At 41.4% G+C, this 26,968-nt stretch overlaps 1 protein-coding gene across 1 annotated transcript in view; it reads right to left on the reverse strand.

Moving 5' to 3' along the window:
• Positions 1-10,259: 10,259 nt before the first annotated feature.
• Positions 10,260-26,968, reverse strand: part of gpr180 (G protein-coupled receptor 180) — a 52,703-nt gene continuing 35,994 nt past the window's right edge. The window contains exons 8-11 of the mRNA XM_084318113.1: positions 15,247-15,444; positions 12,918-12,995; positions 12,234-12,491; positions 10,260-11,707 (exon numbers count right to left, since the gene is read on the reverse strand). Of these exons, the coding sequence (XP_084174239.1) occupies positions 12,336-12,491; positions 12,918-12,995; positions 15,247-15,444 (432 nt within the window). The 3' untranslated portion in view covers positions 10,260-11,707; positions 12,234-12,335. The remainder of the gene's footprint in view (positions 11,708-12,233; positions 12,492-12,917; positions 12,996-15,246; positions 15,445-26,968) is intronic.

Below are 26,968 nucleotides of genomic sequence, written 5' to 3' on the forward strand. Positions count from 1 at the left end.
CGATGGCAGTCTCCCTTGTTGTTTCATAATTGTTACTTTACCCCTTTTGTGACTCTGTAAATAAATACGCCCTAGTATTTGGCTAACTCTGAACTTCCTGTCTGTGCCATGCGATTGAGGTCGGTTCAAACCCTAACAGTTTCTAGTAATGACTCGTTCATATACACTACTACACCACTAAGGTACCCATGTACATGTCAAAATACTTCCCAAATGTCAGTGAATACCACGATCACAACACCAGAGGGAGCTCCACAAATCATGTTAAACCCAGATTCGGCTCAAACAAGGGACTAAACATGTTTCGCAATTATGACACATCAATGTGGAACGCCCTACCCAAAGCTGTAAAGGAATGTGAATCACTACCCACTTTCAAAAACACTCTCAAAGAACACCTACGGGAGACTGCAATTCGAAACTGGCCCCCACAAATGTCCTAACCCAGTTGTACAGTAAATTACCAAGTATGGCTTTGTCAGTATTCCAATGTACAGTGTACAGGGACCCTGATGTAAACAAGATGAAAGTCTTTCTCTGGTCTGCATCCCCTTAACAATTGTATGTATTGAGCTGTACTGTACTGTACCCATTCTGCAATCTGTTAATAAAGTTTTCAATCAATCAATCAAACCCATGTACATGTCGAAGGAGTGTGAATCCCTACCCTCCTTCAAAACCGCTCTCAAAGAGCACCTACGGGAGGCTGCAATTCGAAACCCCGGAGCCGTACTGTATTGTACCCATTCTGCAAAAAGTTGGTTAGTTTATCACTGGTATTTACCACTTGGTAGTTTATCACTGGTATTTACCACTTGGTCGGCTGTTCGAGCGCAACTGCCTTGTGGTAAACTGGTAAAGCGTAGACTTTGCAAGTCGACAAGGACCGACCATTTATTGTATTATTGTCTCTTTAGCATAATTGAACAAATAATGTTATATTATTGCTCTCCCAATATTTCTTGTCTATTTTATAGATAAGAACTGAAAATTTGATGAAAAAACTACAAAGGAAGCAGCCATAAAGGTATGGTTTCCTTATGCAGAAAAGATAGTCCGTTTACTTTTCTGATAACTAACGTTAAGGAGTCCAAATACAGCCGCATTTTGCTATGACTATCAAATGTTCACAAACAATAACGAATATAATTTACCCTGCGCCGTGTTCATTTAAGTTTCTTACAATTGAAGGATGCTTTATTTGTCCTTTATAGAGCTGATTATCATTAACATCTTAAGTTGTACCATGTCCTTTATAGAGCTGATTATCATTAACATCTTAAGTTGTACCATATGTCCCTTATAGAGGTGATTATCACTAGCATCTTAAGTTGTATCATATGTCCTTTATAGAGGTGATTATCACTAACATCTTAAATTGTGTTAAGAATAATGCAGAATAATGAAAGACCCTCACCACCCCAACAACAGCCTGTTCATGCTGCTGCGGTCAGGCCTGCGAACACCAGCTACTAGGACAGAGAGACTTCGGCTCAGCTTCTTCCCCCAGGCCATCAGAGCCTTGAACACTGAACTCTCCACACACACGCTCACACACTAGCAGCCACTTTAACATGAGCAAACACACACTCATGCTGCACACGCTCACACTTATGGTCACTTTACAAAAGGAAAGGTCACTTTAAGAATAGTATAACTTGAGATTGTATAATATAGCATTGTAAAAGACCCAGTGCCTCATCCGTAGCTAACAGTGTATTGCACTACCACAGGACCTAGCATGTCCTACCATGCTCTGTAAATAACTCATGTACATATACCGATATGCCCTACTTTGTTTACTTGTTTTATTGCACAATGTCGTTCTATTGGATTCTATTATATATTACTATTGTATTATGCACATCGTTGCGGGCAAGACCCCCCGCATTTCATTGTATACTTGTATGCCGTGACAAATAAAACTCTTGACTTGTTATGTCCTTTATAGAGCTGATTATCATTAAAATCTTAAGTTGTACCATATGTCCCTTATAGAGCGGATTATCATTAAAATCTTAAGTTGTACCACATGTCCTTTATAGAGCTGATTATCATTAACATCTTAAATTGTTCCATATGGCCTCCTTTGTACAACAGACGTACACTAGCACCGCACTTGTGTCGTGCTAATATCTTATTCAGGTCGCGGCTCCTCACCTTTAATCCATTTCTGACCTCACAAAGTGACAAAAGGCTGTGAGATTTTCTGACATATCATTTCACCTTTTAAACCAATCTAAGAATGGTATTTTTCTGTTCATCCTAAGAACAAACTATGTCAGAAGTGGGATTCGATACGGCATTTCTGCAAACAGCCGTTTGATGAAATGGATGTCATAGAACAGGCTCGTTGGTCTAGTATCATTCTCGCTTTGGGTGCGAGAGGTCCCGGGTTCAAATCCCAGATGAGCCCTTGTACTGCAGATCTTCATATGCTTTGGCTTCCATTTCCTTGGTATATGGTAAGCCATGACCATATGCGTGTCATACTAACAACACATGTCGGATGTGCAAACAAACTTGGCTGCTGATGGTGTGCAGGCAGCTGTAGAATCGTAGGTAAAGTACAGTGTCCGGCTCCTTTTAACCCTAACCAGGATGTAGATTTAAGCTAGGTCTAAGCTATAGGTTTATCATCATAACAGTATAGTCCTTTAACCTAACCCTAACCAGGATGTAGATTTAAGCTAGGTCTAAGCTATAGGTTTATCATCATGTCAGTGCGGTCCTTTAAAGTTTAAACACATGTACAGATCAAGAAGAGGGGGTCAGGACAGTGTTTTCTTTGTGTTTTTTTTATGAATAAACAAATATTGATTCATAACGTCTATTTGTCTTCAAAAGCAGGGCCTGTTTTTAACAGTGCACTCAAGTAGCTGATAAATAAGCCTATTGATGCTTGAAAAGGCAAATATCAACATTACAAACTTTGTTTGTCCGAGGTAAGCGACAGTTGTGATTGGAGGATCAAGAAAAGAGGGCAGGGTTTGATTGAGATAGGTCCATTGGCATGAACACACACACACTTGACCTCCATGTGTCCCAGGGGCATCTATGCCAAATACAACGCAGTTCGGTTTCCGGGTTCCTCTGATTGGCCACTAAGCCCATGTGACCGCGGCTAGCACGCCCCCCTTATCGTCCGCTGCCGCGCTGTGAAGCGGAAGAGCCAGCGAGGCGACGCAAGGCGGTGGTTTCAGCAGCAGCGGCCGTTTGATTGATTGATTGAAAAGTTTATTAACAGATTGCAGAATGGGTACAGTACAGTACAGCTCAATACATACAATTGTTAAGAGGATGCAGACCTGAGAAAGACTTTGGTCTTGTTTCCATCAGGGTCCTCCATTTTCAATTCATCATATGACACACACGACATACAGATAGACAGTACTGCTACATCTATACATTTATGACATACCAGATTCTCAAATACAGTACTGTTTGTGATACTAAAAAAATCCAGAAAAAGAGTGTATATACATTTGACAGAAACTGTGCATTGGGGGAGGTTGGGTAGGGCTGTACATTGGAGGTGGGGGGGGGGGGGGGGGGGGGTTGGGTAGGGGGGGGACACTGTACATTGGAATACTGACCTACATTTGACATAGAAACTGTACATTGGAGGAGGTTGGGTAGGTGGGGTGGGGTTGGGTGGGGCTGTACATTGGAGGTGGGGGGGGGTTGGGTACATTGGAATACTGACAAAGCCATGCTTGGTCTTTATTGTACAACTGGGTTAGGACATTTGTAGGGGCCAGTTTTGAATTGCAGTCTCCCGTAGGTGTTCTTTGAGAGTGTTTTTGAAGGTGGGTAGTGATTCACATTCCTTTAGCTTTGGGTAGGGCGTTCCACATTGTTGTGGCATAATTGCTAAACGTGTTTAGTCCTTTGTTTGAGCCGAATCTGGGTTTTACATGATTTGTGGAGCTCCCTCTGGTGTTGTGATCGTGGTATTCACTGACCTTATTTTATTATTTTGACATGTACATGGGTACCTTGGTCGTGTAGTGTATCTTGTAGATCAGGCCCATTGCAAGTTGCTGTACTCTGTCGTCTACTCTAAGCCATCCTAGGTTGGCAAAGTGTGCAGGGGTGAGGTGGGTTCTAGGAGTCAGGTCAAGCAGTAGTCTGACTAGTTTGTTTTGAGATGTTTGTAATTTGGCTTTTAGTGCCTTTGAGGTGCTTTGGTACCATGAGGTGCAAGCATAGTCGTAGTACCCTTGAATGAGTGCTCCTGCCAGAGTCTTCAGGGTATTCTTGTTTACCAGGGAGGAGATCCGGTACAAGAATCGAGTTCGTTGATTGACTTTTTTTATTACATTGGATGCCATTTTGTCACAGGAAAGATTAGCCTCTAGGATGGAACCCAGGTAGGTAATTTCATCTTTCCTTGTGACAATATTGTCACCCACTGTAACTGAGAAGCCGTCGGTCTTGCTGAGTTTGTTATTTGAACCGAAGAGAATGGACTCTGTTTTGCCCATGTGTAATGATAGTTTGTTGTCGGCGAGCCATATGCAGATTTTGCCTAGTTCCGAGCTGAGGGTTTTTTCAACCTGTAACTTGTTCTTGTCAGAGACCAGCAGGGCTGAGTCGTCCGCAAACAGGAACAAGTTGCAGTCACAAGCTGACGACATGTCATTTGCATAAATTAGGAACAGTAGTGGTCCTAGTATGCTTCCTTGTGGAACACCACAGTTCACTGTGAGGGGGGGGGGATAGGGTACCGTTTACCTCCACCATCTGTTCTCTCCCCTCCAGGTAGGATTGTATCCAGCTCACTGATAAACTATCAAAACCAATTGCTTTTAGCTTGTCAATCAGAATGGTGTGATTGACAGTGTCGAAGGCCTTTTGTAGGTCTAGCATGACCATGCCGCAGTATTTGCCCGCGTCCACCTCTTGCTTGATGTGGTCGTTCAAATAGAGAAGGCATGTGTCAGTGGAGTGGGATGTTCTGAAGCCAGATTGGAATTCGTAGATTAGATTTTTATCCGTAAGGTACTTTTCGACCTGTTCGTATACTATTTTTTCCATGACTTTCGAGATGGATGTAAGGATAGAAACAGGGCGGTAGTTGCCTGGGTCTAATTTGCTGCCCTTTTTGTGCAGGGGTGTTACCGGGGGCGGGGGTGGCTACTTGGGCTCAAGCCCCGAATGTTTTCTGAAAAGCCCCGAATCTATTTAAAAAAGAATATATATATATATATATAATAATCTTTATTTTGACACTCCATCATTGTTACATGAAAATATGTTTGCACCAGATTTAGCAGAAGCTAATTTCCATCTGTGGTCTATCCAGCTGCTAACTGTATTTGACTGAGTTAAGTCTTGGTGTTATGGTAGACTCAGACCTAAGCTTTAAATCACAATCAACAAGTTGATAAAAACTTAATTCTTCCACCTTAGAAACATAGCTAAAGTACGGCCATTTATAAATCAAAAGGACGCTGAAAACCAGATCCATGCCTTTATCTCAAGCCAACTCGACTACTGTAATGCACTCCTTACCGGCCTCCCGAAAAAATACGATGATAACTATTTTATTGCAATGCACTATTGCATTATTTTATTCTATTTTACTAACTATTTTATTGCACTGCACTATTTTACTTTGTATCAGTGAATCATAGACGCCTGGCCATAAGAGCATTCGGAGCATCTCTGCTCTCCCACTATTGAACTTGGGGGAGCAAAGGTATGCTCTTGCTCCACCACTTTTTGATCATATGAAAAATATGATATATCCCCCTAGGGCTGGGCGATATAACGATAACGATAAATATCGCGATATATTTTAATAATCGATATCGAATATCGAAATAAAAAGAAAATCGAAAAATCATTTTTTTTTTGACCTGCAACAGGGCAGTTTTAAAACCAGAGGTGGTGGACAGACTTGTCTTTCTTGCCTGCAACTTAAAGTAATGGCTTTGCTTGTCCAAATGACAATACTGACCAAATTGAGATTTATTTTTCTCTTGTCCATTTATTTGGTTTGCTTTCTAATTTAAAATACAGTTTGAAACCGTCTGTACACAGTAGGCTGTGTGTGCTAGCAGAACTAGACTCCAGTCACGAGTCACGGTGCACATGTGCGGTGGTTTGTCCACCAAAAAAGCGCCAAAAGATCGAAAATAAACTAGCAGAGCCAGAACTGTTCAACTCCCCTGGAGCCACAGCCAGCAGAAAAGCCGGTTTACTTTCGCTTTTAAACCAGCTGCAGCCTGAGAACTGGAGTGTGAGGGGATGTAACACTAAAGATGGCGGCAATGACAAAGAATTGCTGCAAAATAAACATACATCTGTTATAAAAAAAAAAATTTAATACTTAGAACAATTCGATAATTATCGATATTGAGAAATATGATAACATTATCATATCGTTATCGCGATATGATTTTTTTCCATATCGCCCAGCCCTATATCCCCCCCCAATATATAAATCTAACCATAACTACGTTATGGTTAACTGAGTTTTATAGTGAAAAGAGCAGCTTTATTGGTCAAGATTGAAGGCTCTATATTGCAGGAAATTGCACGTACAGGTTCATTAAATTCAAAACAAATCTGCCGTGGAGGGGGTTGTGCCTGACCCCCTCCATACCACCCCTTGCCTGCAAAAAAAAAAAAAAAAAAAAACTGGCACCTATCTGGGCTAAGCCCCGGATCTCCTACAATCCTAAATCCGCCCCTGGGTGTTACTCTCGCTATTTTGAAGTCCTTGGGGACGTGTCCCTGTTTTATGGAGAGGTTTATTATGTGTGTGATGACTGGGGTGATGGCGGCTGCTGAGTCTCTAAGGAATTTGGAGGGGATGTTGTCATGGCCAGTGGCCTTGTTCGGTTGGAGGGCGCTCAGTTTATTGAGTACCTCATCTGTAGTTACCATTTCCAGTTTGAAATCGTCTTTGTGGACGCCTAGGTTCTTGTAGTATGCTGCTATGTGTTCTACCCCATACTGCCCTGAGTGGGAGGGTAGTTTGTTTACCAGTGTTGTGGCTATGTTTGTGAAGAAAGTGTTTAAGTAATTGGCTACATCCAGTTTGTCTGTGATGAGCATGTTGTCCGTCTTTATGTTTATGTTTGAGAACCTGGTTTTAAGTTTTTTACTGCAGCCTAGTTGATTATTGAGTAATTTCCAAAGTTCACGTGGTTTATTTTTGTTTTCCTCAGTTTTGTCATTGATGAAATATTTTTTTGCAGTTTTTATCATGGAGTTTACGTCATTTCTTAGTCTGTTTCTTTCTAGTTTGAGTTCAGTCACGTGGGCTTGGAGTTCACTGCTCGTGCTTTTGGTAAGCTTTGACTGACTTTTATGAAATTCAGAGCATTTTTTGTCTCTGGCTTTCATAGCGGTCAGTATTTCAGTGTGCATCCACGGCTCAGCGCGATTTTTTACCCTGGTGGTTCTTAGGGGGGCCATGTTGTTTAGTATTGTTGAGAATTTGGTTTTGAAGCCAAGCCAGGTTTCTTCAACCAGTGTACCATTGAGTTCATCTGACCAGTCCAGGCTCTTCAGTTCAAGGTTAAAGGCCTCGCTAGAGTAGGTTTTGAGGTCTCTAGATGTGCCTGTTTCTGACAGCCAGCCTTTTGCTTTAGCTTTTTGCGGGTACAGAATATCATATAATGATCACTTAACCCACATGCTATAACCCCTTTATTGGAGATCATGGACTTGTCGGAGGTCAGGATGAGGTCAATGGTAGTCTGAGTTGATTCACACACCCTTGTGGGTTGGGTGATTAGCTGGCTGAGGCCGTGCAGATCACAAAGCCTACTGAAGGCCTTGAAGACGGGTGCTGCTTTACGTAGCATGTCCGTGTTCCAGTCCCCAATAAGGATTTTTTCTACGCCCTCCACCCCAGTTAAGCATCCATCAAGTGAGTCATAGAAGCCACTGTGTTCTGGTGGTCTATAGATTGTGCCTATTAGAAGCCACTGTGTTCTGGTGGTCTATAGATTGTGCCTATTAGTATTGATTTTGCCCTTTCAAATAAGATTTCAATCCATACAGTTTCAATCTCGTCATGGTTAAGGTCAGTACGGTTGCTGAATTTGGTATCTTTGTGTATATACACACAGACACCACCTCCATACTGGTTCCTATCCCTCCTGACGATTGAATAGTCCTCGATTTCCATCTCTGGATCCTGAACAGATGAGTCAAGTTGTTTCTGTGAAACATAATATATTAGCCTTACCGTTTAAAAACAAATGTCTGATTTCAGCCAGTTTGGGTTTCAAGCTGTTTATGTTTAAGTGAAATATGTGAAGTCCATTTGAGTTTGTTATTTCATTAATGTCATCAAGTTCAAAGTGATTTTGAACTTCTTCCGAGGCGGCTCGTTCTTATTAATCCCTAATGTCATGTATGTTGTGTATGTCATGAATGTCGATATGAATTGAAAATGGGGGACCCTGATGTAAACAAGACGAAAGTCTTTCTCTGGTCTGCATCCCCTTAACAATTGTGTGTATTGCGCCGTACTGTATTGTACCCATTCTGCAATCTGTTAAATAAAGTTTTCATTAATTCATTTCTCCCCCACTACTCCCAAAAGTAACACTAAATAGATAAAGTACAACAACGCCAGACTCAAGAAACTGTGTTCCCTTTGGCGCAATACACACAATTGTTAAGGGGATGCAGACCAGAGAAAGACGTTAGTCTTGTTTACATCAGGGTCCCCCATTTTCAATTCATATCGACATTTATGACATACACAACATACATGACAGCTTTGGCTGTTTGTACGATGAAACAAAGAACTTCTAAGATATACATTAACTTGGATTTCAGTGATATTCAGCGGTTATGTCAGTGTTCTTAAAAGCTTGTAGTTGTGCATGTCATAAAAAAACAAACTCGCATCATTTGGGTATTTCTGAATGTTTTGACATGAGTCTATATAGGATGCATTTTTGTGTAATTGTTTGATCATAATACAGGACTAAGGAACATGGTATTTTTTTATTTCAAATTATATATATAGGACTATGTATAAAGAAACCATTTCTTCTTTCAGAAAGGCTGATATAAAGCTAATGTTTTGTGTAATTGTTATACTCATTGAGGACCATTACATTTGTAGTATTAATCGTAGAATCATATCATATCAGTACCTTCAATAAAGAGTAGATCTGACTACTTTACTGAATTAACAATTACTGTGAATATCTCCAAACCACGCTCACAAACATTGGGTAACAATACCTTGGATGATGTAACTGATATGGATATTAGTCGCGCTACTGGATAAAAAGATGCTGGTACCCTTGACAGTTAAAAAATGTAGCTTATTTTTCCAATCATATTGTACTGAACAAAGATTAGCAACACATTTTCTTGCGGTGAATTCCTGCATGAACATTCAAGACATGCTGTATTGCGTGGGGCTTTTAGAGAGGAAGATCCGTAGGACATCACAACGTCGATTCCTGAACGCAACCTCTTTGATAAAGGAGAGATTACACCCATGCAGCCTCGAGTGTTGTGTGCAGTGTAAACAAACATTGTTTATGAGAACACATCCAATGGGAACAGTTTCTTGAGTCTGGCGTTGTTGTACTTTATCTATTTAGTGTTACTTTTGGGAGTAGTGGGGGAGAAATTAATGAATGAAAATTGTTAAGGGGATGCAGACCAGAGAAAGACTTTAGTCTTGTTTACATCAGGGTCCCCCATTTTAAATTCATATCGACATTTATGACATACACAACATGCATGACATTAGGGATTAATAAGAACGAGCCGCCTCGGAAGAAGACGGCCGCTGCTGCTGAAACCACCGCCTCGCTGGCTCTTCCGCTTCGCAGCGCGGCAGCGGGCGATAAGGGGGGCGTGCTAGCCGCGGTCACGTGGGCTTAGTGGCCAATCAGAGGAACCCGGAAACCGAACTGCGTTGTATTTGGCATAGACGCGTCCCAGGGCCTGAGCCTGTGGCCCCTAGGGGGCGGGGCAAATGTATGTGCACCAATCAACCGACCTGCTGGTCGCAGCTAACTGAACCAATAGCATATATCTGCAGAGCCACAGAGCCCAACGTGTGGGCGGGGCTTCGTGGCGTGGACGGGCTTGAGGCGGGGCTTCGTGGCGTGGACAAGACTGTTGCCCCGCCTCAAGCCCGTCCATGCCACGAAGCCCCGCCCACACGTTGGGCTCTGTGGCTCTGCAGATATACCCTACTCAACTGAACAGACAGACTGACTTCTGGCCACAACAGAAACACAGACAATTAGGTTTGTATGTGAAGCTAATAATAATAATAACGAGTTTTATTTATAGAGCACACTTTAAAATACAATGTAGTCTCAAGGTGCTTCTGGTGTGATCTGATGCCAGCAAGGAGCCAGAGGTAAGATAATACTCATCCTTTAACTCAGCAATAAAACATAAAACTAAATCAAATATTACACACAGTAGAAATACCAGTTCAAGTACAGTAACTGATGTTTTGTCCATTATGACATGTTGATGTATAATAAATAAATATATATAGGTGAATTTTCAACAGTAATTGACACATGACTGCAGTCATTTTGTGAGCGCAGGAGAGAGCAGGATCTTGGAACAGGACATATCTCATTTAGGAAACGTATATCCTCTCCTTCACAATTTCAATTTCACTCAATCTCACATCAGCATAGTCAGAGTACTGGTGGTCTGCTTGAATGAGCCTGGATCCAGAGGTCAGAGTACTGCTGGTCTGCTTGAATGTGCCTGGATCCAGAGGTCAGAGTACTGCTGGTCTGCTTGAATGTGCCTGGATCCAGAGGTCAGAGTACTGCTGGTCTGCTTGAATGTGCCTGGATCCAGAGGTCAGAGTACTGGTGGTCTGCTTGAATGAGCCTGGATCCAGAGGTCAGAGGTCAGAGTACTGCTGGTCTGCTTGAATGAGCCTGGATCCAGAGGTCAGAGGTCAGAGTACTGCTGGTCTGCTTGAATGTGCCTGGATCCAGAGGTCAGAGTACTGCTGGTCTGCTTGAATGTGCCTGGATCCAGAGGTCAGAGTACTGGTGGTCTGCTTGAATGAGCCTGGATCCAGAGGTCAGAGGTCAGAGTACTGCTGGTCTGCTTGAATGCGCCTGGATCCAGAGGTCAGAGTACTGCTGGTCTGCTTGAATGAGCCTGGATCCAGAGGTCAGAGGTCAGAGTACTGCTGGTCTGCTTGAATGTGCCTGGATCCAGAGGTCAGAGTACTGCTGGTCTGCTTGAATGAGCCTGGATCCAGAGGTCAGAGGTCAGAGTACTGCTGGTCTGCTTGAATGAGCCTGGATCCAGAGGTCAGAGGTCAGAGTACTGCTGGTCTGCTTGAATGAGCCTGGATCCAGGTCACATTTACTATAAGAAGCCCAGGTCAAACAAATATGGTACATTTAGCCATATGGTACTGTTGTTACCATACATTAGCCACAATGTTTACAGCCAATACAAAAGGTTAAAATTCAAGCACAATCATACCGCATTCAATATGCCCCCGTCTCTGCTCACTCAGTAATGCACAAGAGCGTTCCAGGCCAGGGAGAACGACTTCCTGTGGTGTCACAGTAAAAGGATTCCTCCCTGGGCGAGATGCTTCCAGGGGTGGTGCAAACTGTAAATATGTCCCTGCTCCTGGCTTAAGAATGAAGGTTCCCCCCTTGGGTGTCGCAGTGATCATGTTCCTGTCGCCACTCAGCCGCTCTCCTGATGGTTCCTACTAGATACGGTAGAGAGCACAGGAAGGGGTTAATCCTGCTCATAATGAGGAGTACAGTGTCACAGTAAATATGTACCCCCTAACAATGACTGCTTCTAATTGTTCCTGGTGTTCTTCCTGTCACGGTAAGTATGCGTGATCTGAGCATGTGCAGTACCCTCCTCTCCCGGCGTGATCTGAGCATGTGCAGCATAGATAGTGCAGTACCCTCCTCTCCCAGCGGCGTGATCTGAGCATGTGCAGTACCCTCCTCTCCCAGTGTGATCTGAGCATGTGCAGTACCCTCCTCTCCCAGCGGCGTGATCTGAGCATGTGCAGTACCCTCCTCTCCCAGTGTGATCTGAGCATGTGCAGTACCCTCCTCTCCCAGTGTGATCTGAGCATGTGCAGTACCCTCCTCTCCCAGTGTGATCTGAGCATGTGCAGTACCCTCCTCTCCCAGTGTGATCTGAGCATGTGCAGTACCCTCCTCTCCCAGTGTGATCTGAGCATGTGCAGTACCCTCCTCTCCCAGCATGTGACTCACTGGTGACTCCGCCTCCAACACAGTGGCCTCGTCACGAGTAGCGGTCAGGATGCTTGGGATCGGCACTGCGGTAAATGTGCTTGTGATGGTTCCACGCCCGGCTCAGTAGCGCCCCCTGTGGATCCCTCTAGACATGGTGAGGGGCAGAGAGACGGAGGACAGAGAGGACACCTCCCAGTAGAGCGAGCGAGAGAGGAAGAGCTGGTAGAGGATCACCATGGAGATGGACTGACACAGAATAACACCTATAGTTACCACCTGGAGAGAGAGAGAGAGAGAGAGATAGAGAGAAGTCCTTGATGATCAGCTGAACTTCTCTGAACTTCCCACCAGTTAGGACAGACGAATCCCGATCAATCTTTCGCTGTCGACTAAAAACACACTTCTATCAATATCTGAAATGAAACTGAATGAAAACAAAAAACACTAACCTTCTTACTGTCCTATACCATGCACTCCTCCTACTATACTAATTATGTCTTATGTCTATGCACTCAATACTGCAGCACCGAAGTTTCAGCACTGTTTGATCATTGTTACTCAGCTGAAAGAGTTGTACCCTTCCTGCTGACTTGTCGTACAGAACTTGTAAGTCGCTTTGGATAAAAGCGACAGCTAAATGACTAAATGTAAATGAGTGGAGAGAGAGAGAACCTGTGTAATATTTACTGTGTGTGTACTAACCTTCTCTCTCTGGTGGTCGTTGAAGACGACAGATATGAGGACAAGGACTGGATGACAGAGAAACCACAGGAAACATCCCTTTAAGAAGACAAAACAGTTACAGTACAGGAAACATCCCTTTAAGACAAAACAGTAACAGTACAAGAAACATCCCTTTAAGAAGACAAAACAGTTACACTACAAGAAACATCCCTTTAGGCGGCTGGGTGGCGCAGCGGACATTGCGCTCGTCACCAACGCAAGAGACACCGGGTTCGACTCCGGCTGTCGGCGTTGCCTCCGGCTTGGGCCAGCCGTCATACTAACTCAATTGGCAGAGTTAGAGGGTGGAAGTCGATGGGTGGTAATCTGGACGTTGTGGACAGCGACTCCTACAGGTCGGTTGGGGACACCTGCACAGCAGAGACAGGAAATGGCGGGGGTAGTGTGAGCCTCCCACACGTTACACCTCGCCAATGAGAGTCCACGCTGGCAGGTGAAAAGATGTGACAGGCTGCCTCCTCGTGTACCGGAGGGGACACGTGATGCAAGGCTTCTATCCTCCCTACATCCGGCCAGTGGGGGGCATATGCGAGCAACGTTCAAGACAGGGGAGGGAAGAATTGGCACAATGGAATTGGGATGGGAGAAAATAGAAAAAGGAGAAAGTGGATAAAAAAAAAGAAACATCCCTTTAACACTTTGAGTGCCAGCAGGGGGTGCACGATTTAGCGCTGGAATGCCAGCCTTTTTGGACTGATTTTCCGATATTTCATGATTTTCGCTGAGCTATTTCTATATTCTATATTATGGCTGTGTCTAATACGCCCGTCGCTTATCAATGACTTGCTTGCAGTCAACATGTAAAAAAAAAAAGCAGCCAACATGTACGAAACGGATTGTTTTTTCATCAGTACATTTCTGTTTTATACCGTTTTGAAAAACTGACGTTTTTGGAAATTACTAGAAAAAAAAAAGATTACGTGATAATAGCTCTTTACTGGAATACACACAACACGTTGTCATTTTCCGGCTGATTTATGAATAGTTTTCAAATAAACGCTAGATTATCGATAGTATATGTGTACTTATGCACGCTAGAGAAGCAGGCTGAAAAATCGATCATCTATGCCCTGCCTGGCGCTAACGCCGCACACACACACACATACGGGACACATTGAGATATATGTGAAAAATACATCCCATTACCCCAAGACTGGTAACATAGATTCCTTACCTCACATCAGATGTTCTGCAAAAAGATTATTCCATTCCAAATATCGATCGCGTTTATTGATCCAACGTTAGGTACTCGAAACACATAATCCAAGCTGCTCTGAGTGTCCACAATGAATCCAATCGTCTCCGGTTACATGCCTGAGAAGTAAAATGTGGATTCCGGGTTTTTTCCCCCCCATGCATTTCCATTGAGTCCAATCCAATGGGTGCATTACCATGCGGGAGACGATAGGGGGCGGTATTTTCCCTGTTCGAGCTCATAGACAGTCCCAATGATAACGTGAGGCTAGATTGATGAAAAATGAATGGATATCGCTAATAAAAGCAATAACGATTAAATAACAAGATTTCTCATCCCTGGCACTCAACGCATGGCATGAAATCACAAGATTTCTCGTGGCTGGCACTCAATGTGTTAAGAAGACAAAACAGTTACACTACAACAAACATTCCTTTAAGAAGACAAAACAGTTACACTACAGGACAAAGTGCCCAATACTTCCTAGTGTCCATATGAGTACATTGCTGTGTGATAACCTTTTAACAATAGTAGCTGTAGTAGTCTGTTGTGTTTTTAACATTATCCTTATAAAACCAGTATAAAACCATGGCTGATTCCGTAAGATGTCTAGTTTCAGTTAGAGCTAGAAGACCTACCCCCCCCCCCCCCACCCCCACACACCACTGAGAGATGACCTGTAGTTTAGCATTGCCTCATAGTCTGGTGAACGCAAACGACAAGCCAGAGCTAGAAGACCTACCTTTCCCACACCGTACCGAACAGTGACTTCAAAACCGATACCGAACGGTCGTTTTTGTGTACCGTGACACCCCTATTATATACATGTCTCGACGACATTGAAAATGAGGGTGACCTCAATTGTCTTTTCGAGTATAAATAAAGGTTGATGATGTATATTTGTTTTCCATTGGGGACATCATTTGCAGTTGAAAAAAAAATAGTATAAATCACAATATATCGCAGCATGGGGAAAATAATAAAACGGACGAATCAACTAACAAAGTCTTAGTAGACGACATGAGACCAAATTGACCGATGCATTGATTTTGAGGGGCAGGACGTCTGCAGCAGTAATCCGGTGAAGTGTACCTTAGCAAAGCTGAGGTAGAAGTCTCTCTTCAGAGCGCTCCTCTCTGTAGATATGATCTGGTAGAGAACGGAGGCCAGCAGCAGGGCCAGAGCCACTCGGAGCGCGATGAGGAGGACTCCCGCTAGGCTCCTCTGGGCGTGGTAGCTGTGGTGCTCCGTCTCAGAGTCTGAATACTGCTCCCAGAGCAGCAATACACCCTAGAGAGAATATGTGTACTTTAATGAAGAGGTCAATATACCATAGAGATGATACCCTGAAGACTCTGGCAGGAGCACTCATTCAAGGGTACTACGACTATGCTTGCACCTCATGGTACCAAAGCACCTCAAAGGCGCTAAAAACAAGATTACAAACATCACAAAACAAACTGACTACTACTTGACCTTACTCCTAGAACCCACCTCACCTCACCCCTGCCCACTTTGACAACCTAGGATGGCTTAGAGTAGACGACAGAGTACAGCAACTTGCAATGGGCCTGGTCTACAAGATACACTACACCACGAAGGTACCCATGTACATGTCGGAATACTTCCCAAAGGTCAGATACCACGCCCCCACAACACCAGAGGGAGTTCCACAAATCATGTTAAACCCAGATTCGGCACAAACAAGGGACTAAATACGTTTCGCAATTATGCCACAACAATGTGGAACGCCCTACCCACAGCCGTAAAATAATGTGAATCCCTACCCACCTTCAAAACCGCTACGGGTGGCTGCAATTCAAAACTGGCCACCGTAAATGTCCCCCCCCCCTAATAGACAGTCTCCTCCCCACTGTATGTATACTATTTCTCCCACCCACCCACACCCTCCTAATGTACAGTCTCCTCCCCATCATATGTATATATTTTCTGTTAGGATCTCTGGGTAACAGTACTGTATATTTGCATATCATATATGTCACAAATGTAACAGTACTATATACCTGTAGAATAGAATAGAATATAAATACTTTTATTATCCAGAGGGAAATTTGACACTGCAAGTCATGTATGTCCCTATGTCATAAATGTCATGATGTCATGTATGTTGTGTATGTCATAAATGTCACTATGAATTGAAAATGGGGGACCCTGATGTAAACAAGACAAACGTCTTTCTCTGGTCTGCATCCCCTTAACAATTGTGTGTATTGAGCCGTACTGTATTGTACCCATTCTGCAATCTGTTAAATTCATAAATTCATTCATCCCTGTTGGTCTGGAGGGTGTAGACTACTCTCTGTTGGCTCCTCCTACAGCTAGTACAGACAGGTATATACTGTAGTAATATATGTGTACCTGGGTAATGACTCCTACAGCTAGTACAGACAGGTATATACTGTAGTAATATATGTGTACCTGGGTAATGACTCCTCATACAGCTAGTACAGACGGGTATATACTGTAGTAATATGTGTACCTGGGTAATGACTCATACAGCTAGTAGACAGGTATATACTGTAGTAATATATGTGTACCTGGGTAATGACACCTCCTACAGCTAGTACAGACAGGTATATACGGTAGCAATATATGTGTACCTGGGTGATGACTCCTACAGCTAGTACAGACAGGTATATACTGTAGTAATATGTGTACCTGGGTGATGACTCCTCATACAGCTAGTACAGACAGGTATATACTGTAGTAATATATGTGTACCTGGGTAATGACTCATACAGCTAGTACATACAGGTATATACTGTAGTAATATATGTGTACCTGGGTGATGACTCCTACAGCTAGTACAGACAGGTATATACTTACGGTAGTAATATATGTGTACCTGGGTGATGACTCCTACAGCTAGTACAGACAGGTATATACTGTAGTAATATATGTGTACCTGGGTAATGACTCCTACAGCTAGTACAGACAGGTATATACTGTAGTAATATATGTGTACCTGGGTGATGACTCATACAGCTAGTACAGACAGGTATATACTGTAGTAATATATGTGTACCTGGGTAATGACTCCTCCTACAGCTAGTACAGACAGGTATATACTGTAGTAATATATGTGTACCTGGGTGATGACTCCTACAGCTAGTACAGACAGGTATATACTGTAGTAATATATGTGTAACTGGGTGATGACTCCTACAGCTAGTACAGACAGGTATATACTTACTGTAGTAATATATGTGTACCTGGGTGATGACTCCTACAGCTAGTACAGACAGGTATATACTGTAGTAATATATGTGTACCTGGGTAATGACTCCTACAGCTAGTACAGACAGGTATATACTGTAGTAATATATGTGTACCTGGGTGATGACTCATACAGCTAGTACAGACCGGTATATACTGTAGTAATATATGTGTACCTGGGTAATGACTCCTCCTACAGCTAGTACAGACAGGTATATACTGTAGTAATATATGTGTACCTGGGTGATGACTCCTACAGCTAGTACAGACAGGTATATACTGTAGTAATATATGTGTAACTGGGTGATGACTCCTACAGCTAGTACAGACAGGTATATACTGTAGTAATATATGTGTACCTGGGTAATGACTCCTACAGCTAGTACAGACAGGTATATACTGTAGTAATATATGTGTACCTGGGTAATGACTCCTCCTACAGCTAGTACAGACAGGTATATACTGTAGTAATATATGTGTACCTGGGTAATGACTCCTCCTACAGCTAGTACAGACAGGTATATACTGTAGTAATATATGTGTACCTGGGTAATGACTCATACAGCTAGTACAGACAGGTATATACTGTAGTAATATATGTGTACCTGGGTAATGACTCCTCATACAGCTAGTACAGACAGGTATATACTGTAGTAATATATGTGTACCTGGGTGATGACTCCTACAGCTAGTACAGACAGGTATATACTGTAGTAATATATGTGTACCTGGGTAATGACTCCTACAGCTAGTACAGACAGGTATATACTGTAGTAATATATGTGTACCTGGGTAATGACTCCTACAGCTAGTACAGACAGGTATATACTGTAGTAATATATGTGTACCTGGGTAATGACTCCTACAGCTAGTACAGACAGGTATATACTGTAGTAATATATGTGTACCTGGGTGATGACTCCTCATACAGCTAGTACAGACAGGTATATACTGTAGTAATATATGTGTACCTGGGTAATGACTCATACAGCTAGTACAGACAGGTATATACTGTAGTAATATATGTGTACCTGGGTAATGACTCCTCATACAACCAGTACAGACAGGTATATACTGTAGTAATATATGTGTACCTGGGTGATCACTCCTCCTACAGACAGGTATATACTGTAGTAATATATGTGTACCTGGGTAATGACTCATACAGCTAGTACAGACAGGTATATACTGTAGTAATATATGTGTACCTGGGTAATGACTCCTACAGCTAGTACAGACAGGTATATACTGTAGTAATATATGTGTACCTGGGTAATGACTCATACAGCTAGTACAGACAGGTATATACTGTAGTAATATATGTGTACCTGGGTAATGACTCATACAGCTAGTACAGACAGGTATATACTGTAGTAATATATGTGTACCTGGGTAATGACTCCTCATACAGCTAGTACAGACAGGTATATACTGTAGTAATATATGTGTACCTGGGTAATGACTCATACAGCTAGTACAGACAGGTATATACTGTAGTAATATATGTGTACCTGGGTAATGACTCATACAGCTAGTACAGACAGGTATATACTGTAGTAATATATGTGTACCTGGGTAATGACTCCTACAGCTAGTACAGACAGGTATATACTGTAGTAATATATGTGTACCTGGGTAATGACTCATACAGCTAGTACAGACAGGTATATACTGTAGTAATATATGTGTACCTGGGTGATGACTCCTACAGCTAGTACAGACAGGTATATACTGTAGTAATATATGTGTACCTGGGTGATGACTCCTCATACAGCTAGTACAGACAGGTATATACTGTAGTAATATATGTGTACCTGGGTGATGACTCCTACAGCTAGTAGAGACAGGTATATACTGTAGTAATATATGTGTACCTGGGTAATGACTCCTACAGCTAGTAGAGACAGGTATATACTGTAGTAATATATGTGTACCTGGGTAATGACTCATACAGCTAGTAGAGACAGGTATATACTGTAGTAATATATGTGTACCTGGGTAATGACTCCTCCTACAGCTAGTACAGACAGGTATATACTGTAGTAATATATGTGTACCTGGGTAATGACTCATACAGCTAGTACAGACAGGTATATACTGTAGTAATATATGTGTACCTGGGTGATGACTCCTACAGCTAGTACAGACAGGTATATACTGTAGTAATATATGTGTACCTGGGTAATGACTCATACAGCTAGTACAGACAGGTATATACTGTAGTAATATATGTGTACCTGGGTAATGACTCCTCATACAGCTAGTACAGACAGGTATATACTGTAGTAATATATGTGTACCTGGGTAATGACTCATACAGCTAGTACAGACAGGTATATACTGTAGTAATATATGTGTACCTGGGTAATGACTCCTCATACAGCTAGTACAGACAGGTATATACTGTAGTAATATATGTGTACCTGGGTAATGACTCATACAGCTAGTACAGACAGGTATATACTGTAGTAATATATGTGTACCTGGGTAATGACTCCTACAGCTAGTACAGACAGGTATATACTGTAGTAATATATGTGTACCTGGGTGATGACTCCTACAGCTAGTACAGACAGGTATATACTGTAGTAATATATGTGTAACTGGGTGATGACTCCTACAGCTAGTACAGACAGGTATATACTGTAGTAATATATGTGTACCTGGGTAATGACTCCTACAGCTAGTACAGACAGGTATATACTGTAGTAATATATGTGTACCTGGGTAATGACTCCTCCTACAGCTAGTACAGACAGGTATATACTGTAGTAATATATGTGTACCTGGGTAATGACTCCTCCTACAGCTAGTACAGACAGGTATATACTGTAGTAATATATGTGTACCTGGGTAATGACTCATACAGCTAGTACAGACAGGTATATACTGTAGTAATATATGTGTACCTGGGTAATGACTCCTCATACAGCTAGTACAGACAGGTATATACTGTAGTAATATATGTGTACCTGGGTAATGACTCCTCATACAGCTAGTACAGACAGGTATATACTGTAGTAATATATGTGTACCTGGGTGATGACTCCTACAGCTAGTACAGACAGGTATATACTGTAGTAATATATGTGTACCTGGGTAATGACTCCTACAGCTAGTACAGACAGGTATATACTGTAGTAATATATGTGTACCTGGGTAATGACTCCTACAGCTAGTACAGACAGGTATATACTGTAGTAATATATGTGTACCTGGGTAATGACTCCTACAGCTAGTACAGACAGGTATATACTGTAGTAATATATGTGTACCTGGGTGATGACTCCTCATACAGCTAGTACAGACAGGTATATACTGTAGTAATATATGTGTACCTGGGTAATGACTCCTACAGCTAGTACAGACAGGTATATACTGTAGTAATATATGTGTACCTGGGTAATGACTCCTACAGCTAGTACAGACAGGTATATACTGTAGTAATATATGTGTACCTGGGTGATGACTCCTCATACAGCTAGTACAGACAGGTATATACTGTAGTAATATATGTGTACCTGGGTAATGACTCATACAGCTAGTACAGACAGGTATATACTGTAGTAATATATGTGTACCTGGGTAATGACTCCTCATACAACCAGTACAGACAGGTATATACTGTAGTAATATATGTGTACCTGGGTGATCACTCCTCCTACAGACAGGTATATACTGTAGTAATATATGTGTACCTGGGTAATGACTCATACAGCTAGTACAGACAGGTATATACTGTAGTAATATATGTGTACCTGGGTAATGACTCCTACAGCTAGTACAGACAGGTATATACTGTAGTAATATATGTGTACCTGGGTAATGACTCATACAGCTAGTACAGACAGGTATATACTGTAGTAATATATGTGTACCTGGGTAATGACTCATACAGCTAGTACAGACAGGTATATACTGTAGTAATATATGTGTACCTGGGTAATGACTCCTCATACAGCTAGTACACAGGTATATACTGTAGTAATATATGTGTACCTGGGTAATGACTCATACAGCTAGTACAGACAGGTATATACTGTAGTAATATATGTGTACCTGGGTAATGACTCATACAGCTAGTACAGACAGGTATATACTGTAGTAATATATGTGTAACTGGGTGATGACTCCTACAGCTAGTACAGACAGGTATATACTGTAGTAATATATGTGTCCATGGGTAATAACTCCTACAGCTAGTACAGACAGGTATATACTGTAGTAATATATGTGTACCTGGGTAATGACTCCTCCTACAGCTAGTACAGACAGGTATATACTGTAGTAATATATGTGTACCTGGGTAATGACTCCTCCTACAGCTAGTACAGACAGGTATATACTGTAGTAATATATGTGTACCTGGGTAATGACTCATACAGCTAGTACAGACAGGTATATACTGTAGTAATATATGTGTACCTGGGTAATGACTCCTCATACAGCTAGTACAGACAGGTATATACTGTAGTAATATATGTGTACCTGGGTGATGACTCCTCATACAGCTAGTACAGACAGGTATATACTGTAGTAATATATGTGTACCTGGGTGATGACTCCTACAGCTAGTAGAGACAGGTATATACTGTAGTAATATATGTGTACCTGGGTAATGACTCCTACAGCTAGTAGAGACAGGTATATACTGTAGTAATATATGTGTACCTGGGTAATGACTCATACAGCTAGTAGAGACAGGTATATACTGTAGTAATATATGTGTACCTGGGTGATGACTCATACAGCTAGTACAGACAGGTATATACTGTAGTAATATATGTGTACCTGGGTAATGACTCCTACAGCTAGTACAGACAGGTATATACTGTAGTAATATATGTGTACCTGGGTGATGACTCATACAGCTAGTACAGACAGGTATATACTGTAGTAATATATGTGTACCTGGGTAATGACTCCTCCTACAGCTAGTACAGACAGGTATATACTGTAGTAATATATGTGTACCTGGGTGATGACTCCTACAGCTAGTACAGACAGGTATATACTGTAGTAATATATGTGTAACTGGGTGATGACTCCTACAGCTAGTACAGACAGGTATATACTGTAGTAATATATGTGTACCTGGGTAATGACTCCTACAGCTAGTACAGACAGGTATATACTGTAGTAATATATGTGTACCTGGGTAATGACTCCTCCTACAGCTAGTACAGACAGGTATATACTGTAGTAATATATGTGTACCTGGGTAATGACTCCTCCTACAGCTAGTACAGACAGGTATATACTGTAGTAATATATGTGTACCTGGGTAATGACTCATACAGCTAGTACAGACAGGTATATACTGTAGTAATATATGTGTACCTGGGTAATGACTCCTCATACAACCAGTACAGACAGGTATATACTGTAGTAATATATGTGTACCTGGGTGATCACTCCTCCTACAGACAGGTATATACTGTAGTAATATATGTGTACCTGGGTAATGACTCATACAGCTAGTACAGACAGGTATATACTGTAGTAATATATGTGTACCTGGGTAATGACTCCTACAGCTAGTACAGACAGGTATATACTGTAGTAATATATGTGTACCTGGGTAATGACTCATACAGCTAGTACAGACAGGTATATACTGTAGTAATATATGTGTACCTGGGTAATGACTCATACAGCTAGTACAGACAGGTATATACTGTAGTAATATATGTGTACCTGGGTAATGACTCCTCATACAGCTAGTACAGACAGGTATATACTGTAGTAATATATGTGTACCTGGGTAATGACTCATACAGCTAGTACAGACAGGTATATACTGTAGTAATATATGTGTACCTGGGTAATGACTCATACAGCTAGTACAGACAGGTATATACTGTAGTAATATATGTGTACCTGGGTAATGACTCCTACAGCTAGTACAGACAGGTATATACTGTAGTAATATATGTGTACCTGGGTAATGACTCATACAGCTAGTACAGACAGGTATATACTGTAGTAATATATGTGTACCTGGGTGATGACTCCTACAGCTAGTACAGACAGGTATATACTGTAGTAATATATGTGTACCTGGGTGATGACTCCTCATACAGCTAGTACAGACAGGTATATACTGTAGTAATATATGTGTACCTGGGTGATGACTCCTACAGCTAGTAGAGACAGGTATATACTGTAGTAATATATGTGTACCTGGGTAATGACTCCTACAGCTAGTAGAGACAGGTATATACTGTAGTAATATATGTGTACCTGGGTAATGACTCATACAGCTAGTAGAGACAGGTATATACTGTAGTAATATATGTGTACCTGGGTAATGACTCCTCCTACAGCTAGTACAGACAGGTATATACTGTAGTAATATATGTGTACCTGGGTAATGACTCATACAGCTAGTACAGACAGGTATATACTGTAGTAATATATGTGTACCTGGGTGATGACTCCTACAGCTAGTACAGACAGGTATATACTGTAGTAATATATGTGTACCTGGGTAATGACTCATACAGCTAGTACAGACAGGTATATACTGTAGTAATATATGTGTACCTGGGTGATGACTCCTACAGCTAGTACAGACAGGTATATACTGTAGTAATATATGTGTACCTGGGTAATGACTCATACAGCTAGTACAGACAGGTATATACTGTAGTAATATATGTGTACCTGGGTAATGACTCCTCATACAGCTAGTACAGACAGGTATATACTGTAGTAATATATGTGTACCTGGGTAATGACTCATACAGCTAGTACAGACAGGTATATACTGTAGTAATATATGTGTACCTGGGTAATGACTCCTCATACAGCTAGTACAGACAGGTATATACTGTAGTAATATATGTGTACCTGGGTAATGACTCATACAGCTAGTACAGACAGGTATATACTGTAGTAATATATGTGTACCTGGGTAATGACTCCTACAGCTAGTACAGACAGGTATATACTGTAGTAATATATGTGTACCTGGGTGATGACTCCTACAGCTAGTACAGACAGGTATATACTGTAGTAATATATGTGTAACTGGGTGATGACTCCTACAGCTAGTACAGACAGGTATATACTGTAGTAATATATGTGTACCTGGGTAATGACTCCTACAGCTAGTACAGACAGGTATATACTGTAGTAATATATGTGTACCTGGGTAATGACTCCTCCTACAGCTAGTACAGACAGGTATATACTGTAGTAATATATGTGTACCTGGGTAATGACTCCTCCTACAGCTAGTACAGACAGGTATATACTGTAGTAATATATGTGTACCTGGGTAATGACTCATACAGCTAGTACAGACAGGTATATACTGTAGTAATATATGTGTACCTGGGTAATGACTCCTCATACAGCTAGTACAGACAGGTATATACTGTAGTAATATATGTGTACCTGGGTAATGACTCCTCATACAGCTAGTACAGACAGGTATATACTGTTGTAATATATGTGTACCTGGGTGATGACTCCTACAGCTAGTACAGACAGGTATATACTGTAGTAATATATGTGTACCTGGGTAATGACTCCTACAGCTAGTACAGACAGGTATATACTGTAGTAATATATGTGTACCTGGGTAATGACTCCTACAGCTAGTACAGACAGGTATATACTGTAGTAATATATGTGTACCTGGGTAATGACTCCTACAGCTAGTACAGACAGGTATATACTGTAGTAATATATGTGTACCTGGGTGATGACTCCTCATACAGCTAGTACAGACAGGTATATACTGTAGTAATATATGTGTACCTGGGTAATGACTCCTACAGCTAGTACAGACAGGTATATACTGTAGTAATATATGTGTACCTGGGTAATGACTCCTACAGCTAGTACAGACAGGTATATACTGTAGTAATATATGTGTACCTGGGTGATGACTCCTCATACAGCTAGTACAGACAGGTATATACTGTAGTAATATATGTGTACCTGGGTAATGACTCATACAGCTAGTACAGACAGGTATATACTGTAGTAATATATGTGTACCTGGGTAATGACTCCTCATACAACCAGTACAGACAGGTATATACTGTAGTAATATATGTGTACCTGGGTGATCACTCCTCCTACAGACAGGTATATACTGTAGTAATATATGTGTACCTGGGTAATGACTCATACAGCTAGTACAGACAGGTATATACTGTAGTAATATATGTGTACCTGGGTAATGACTCCTACAGCTAGTACAGACAGGTATATACTGTAGTAATATATGTGTACCTGGGTAATGACTCATACAGCTAGTACAGACAGGTATATACTGTAGTAATATATGTGTACCTGGGTAATGACTCATACAGCTAGTACAGACAGGTATATACTGTAGTAATATATGTGTACCTGGGTAATGACTCCTCATACAGCTAGTACACAGGTATATACTGTAGTAATATATGTGTACCTGGGTAATGACTCATACAGCTAGTACAGACAGGTATATACTGTAGTAATATATGTGTACCTGGGTAATGACTCATACAGCTAGTACAGACAGGTATATACTGTAGTAATATATGTGTAACTGGGTGATGACTCCTACAGCTAGTACAGACAGGTATATACTGTAGTAATATATGTGTCCCTGGGTAATAACTCCTACAGCTAGTACAGACAGGTATATACTGTAGTAATATATGTGTACCTGGGTAATGACTCCTCCTACAGCTAGTACAGACAGGTATATACTGTAGTAATATATGTGTACCTGGGTAATGACTCCTCCTACAGCTAGTACAGACAGGTATATACTGTAGTAATATATGTGTACCTGGGTAATGACTCATACAGCTAGTACAGACAGGTATATACTGTAGTAATATATGTGTACCTGGGTAATGACTCCTCATACAGCTAGTACAGACAGGTATATACTGTAGTAATATATGTGTACCTGGGTGATGACTCCTCATACAGCTAGTACAGACAGGTATATACTGTAGTAATATATGTGTACCTGGGTGATGACTCCTACAGCTAGTAGAGACAGGTATATACTGTAGTAATATATGTGTACCTGGGTAATGACTCCTACAGCTAGTAGAGACAGGTATATACTGTAGTAATATATGTGTACCTGGGTAATGACTCATACAGCTAGTAGAGACAGGTATATACTGTAGTAATATATGTGTACCTGGGTGATGACTCATACAGCTAGTACAGACAGGTATATACTGTAGAGTAATATATGTGTACCTGGGTAATGACTCATACAGCTAGTACAGACAGGTATATACTGTAGTAATATATGTGTACCTGGGTGATGACTCCTACAGCTAGTACAGACAGGTATATACTGTAGTAATATATGTGTACCTGGGTAATGACTCATACAGCTAGTACAGACAGGTATATACTGTAGTAATATATGTGTACCTGGGTAATGACTCCTCATACAGCTAGTACAGACAGGTATATACTGTAGTAATATATGTGTACCTGGGTAATGACTCATACAGCTAGTACAGACAGGTATATACTGTAGTAATATATGTGTACCTGGGTAATGACTCCTACAGCTAGTACAGACAGGTATATACTGTAGTAATAT

The sequence above is a fragment of the Notolepis coatsorum genome, assembly GCF_963971535.1.
Source record: "Notolepis coatsorum genome assembly, chromosome: 1".
Taxonomy (NCBI): domain Eukaryota; kingdom Metazoa; phylum Chordata; class Actinopteri; order Aulopiformes; family Paralepididae; genus Notolepis; species Notolepis coatsorum.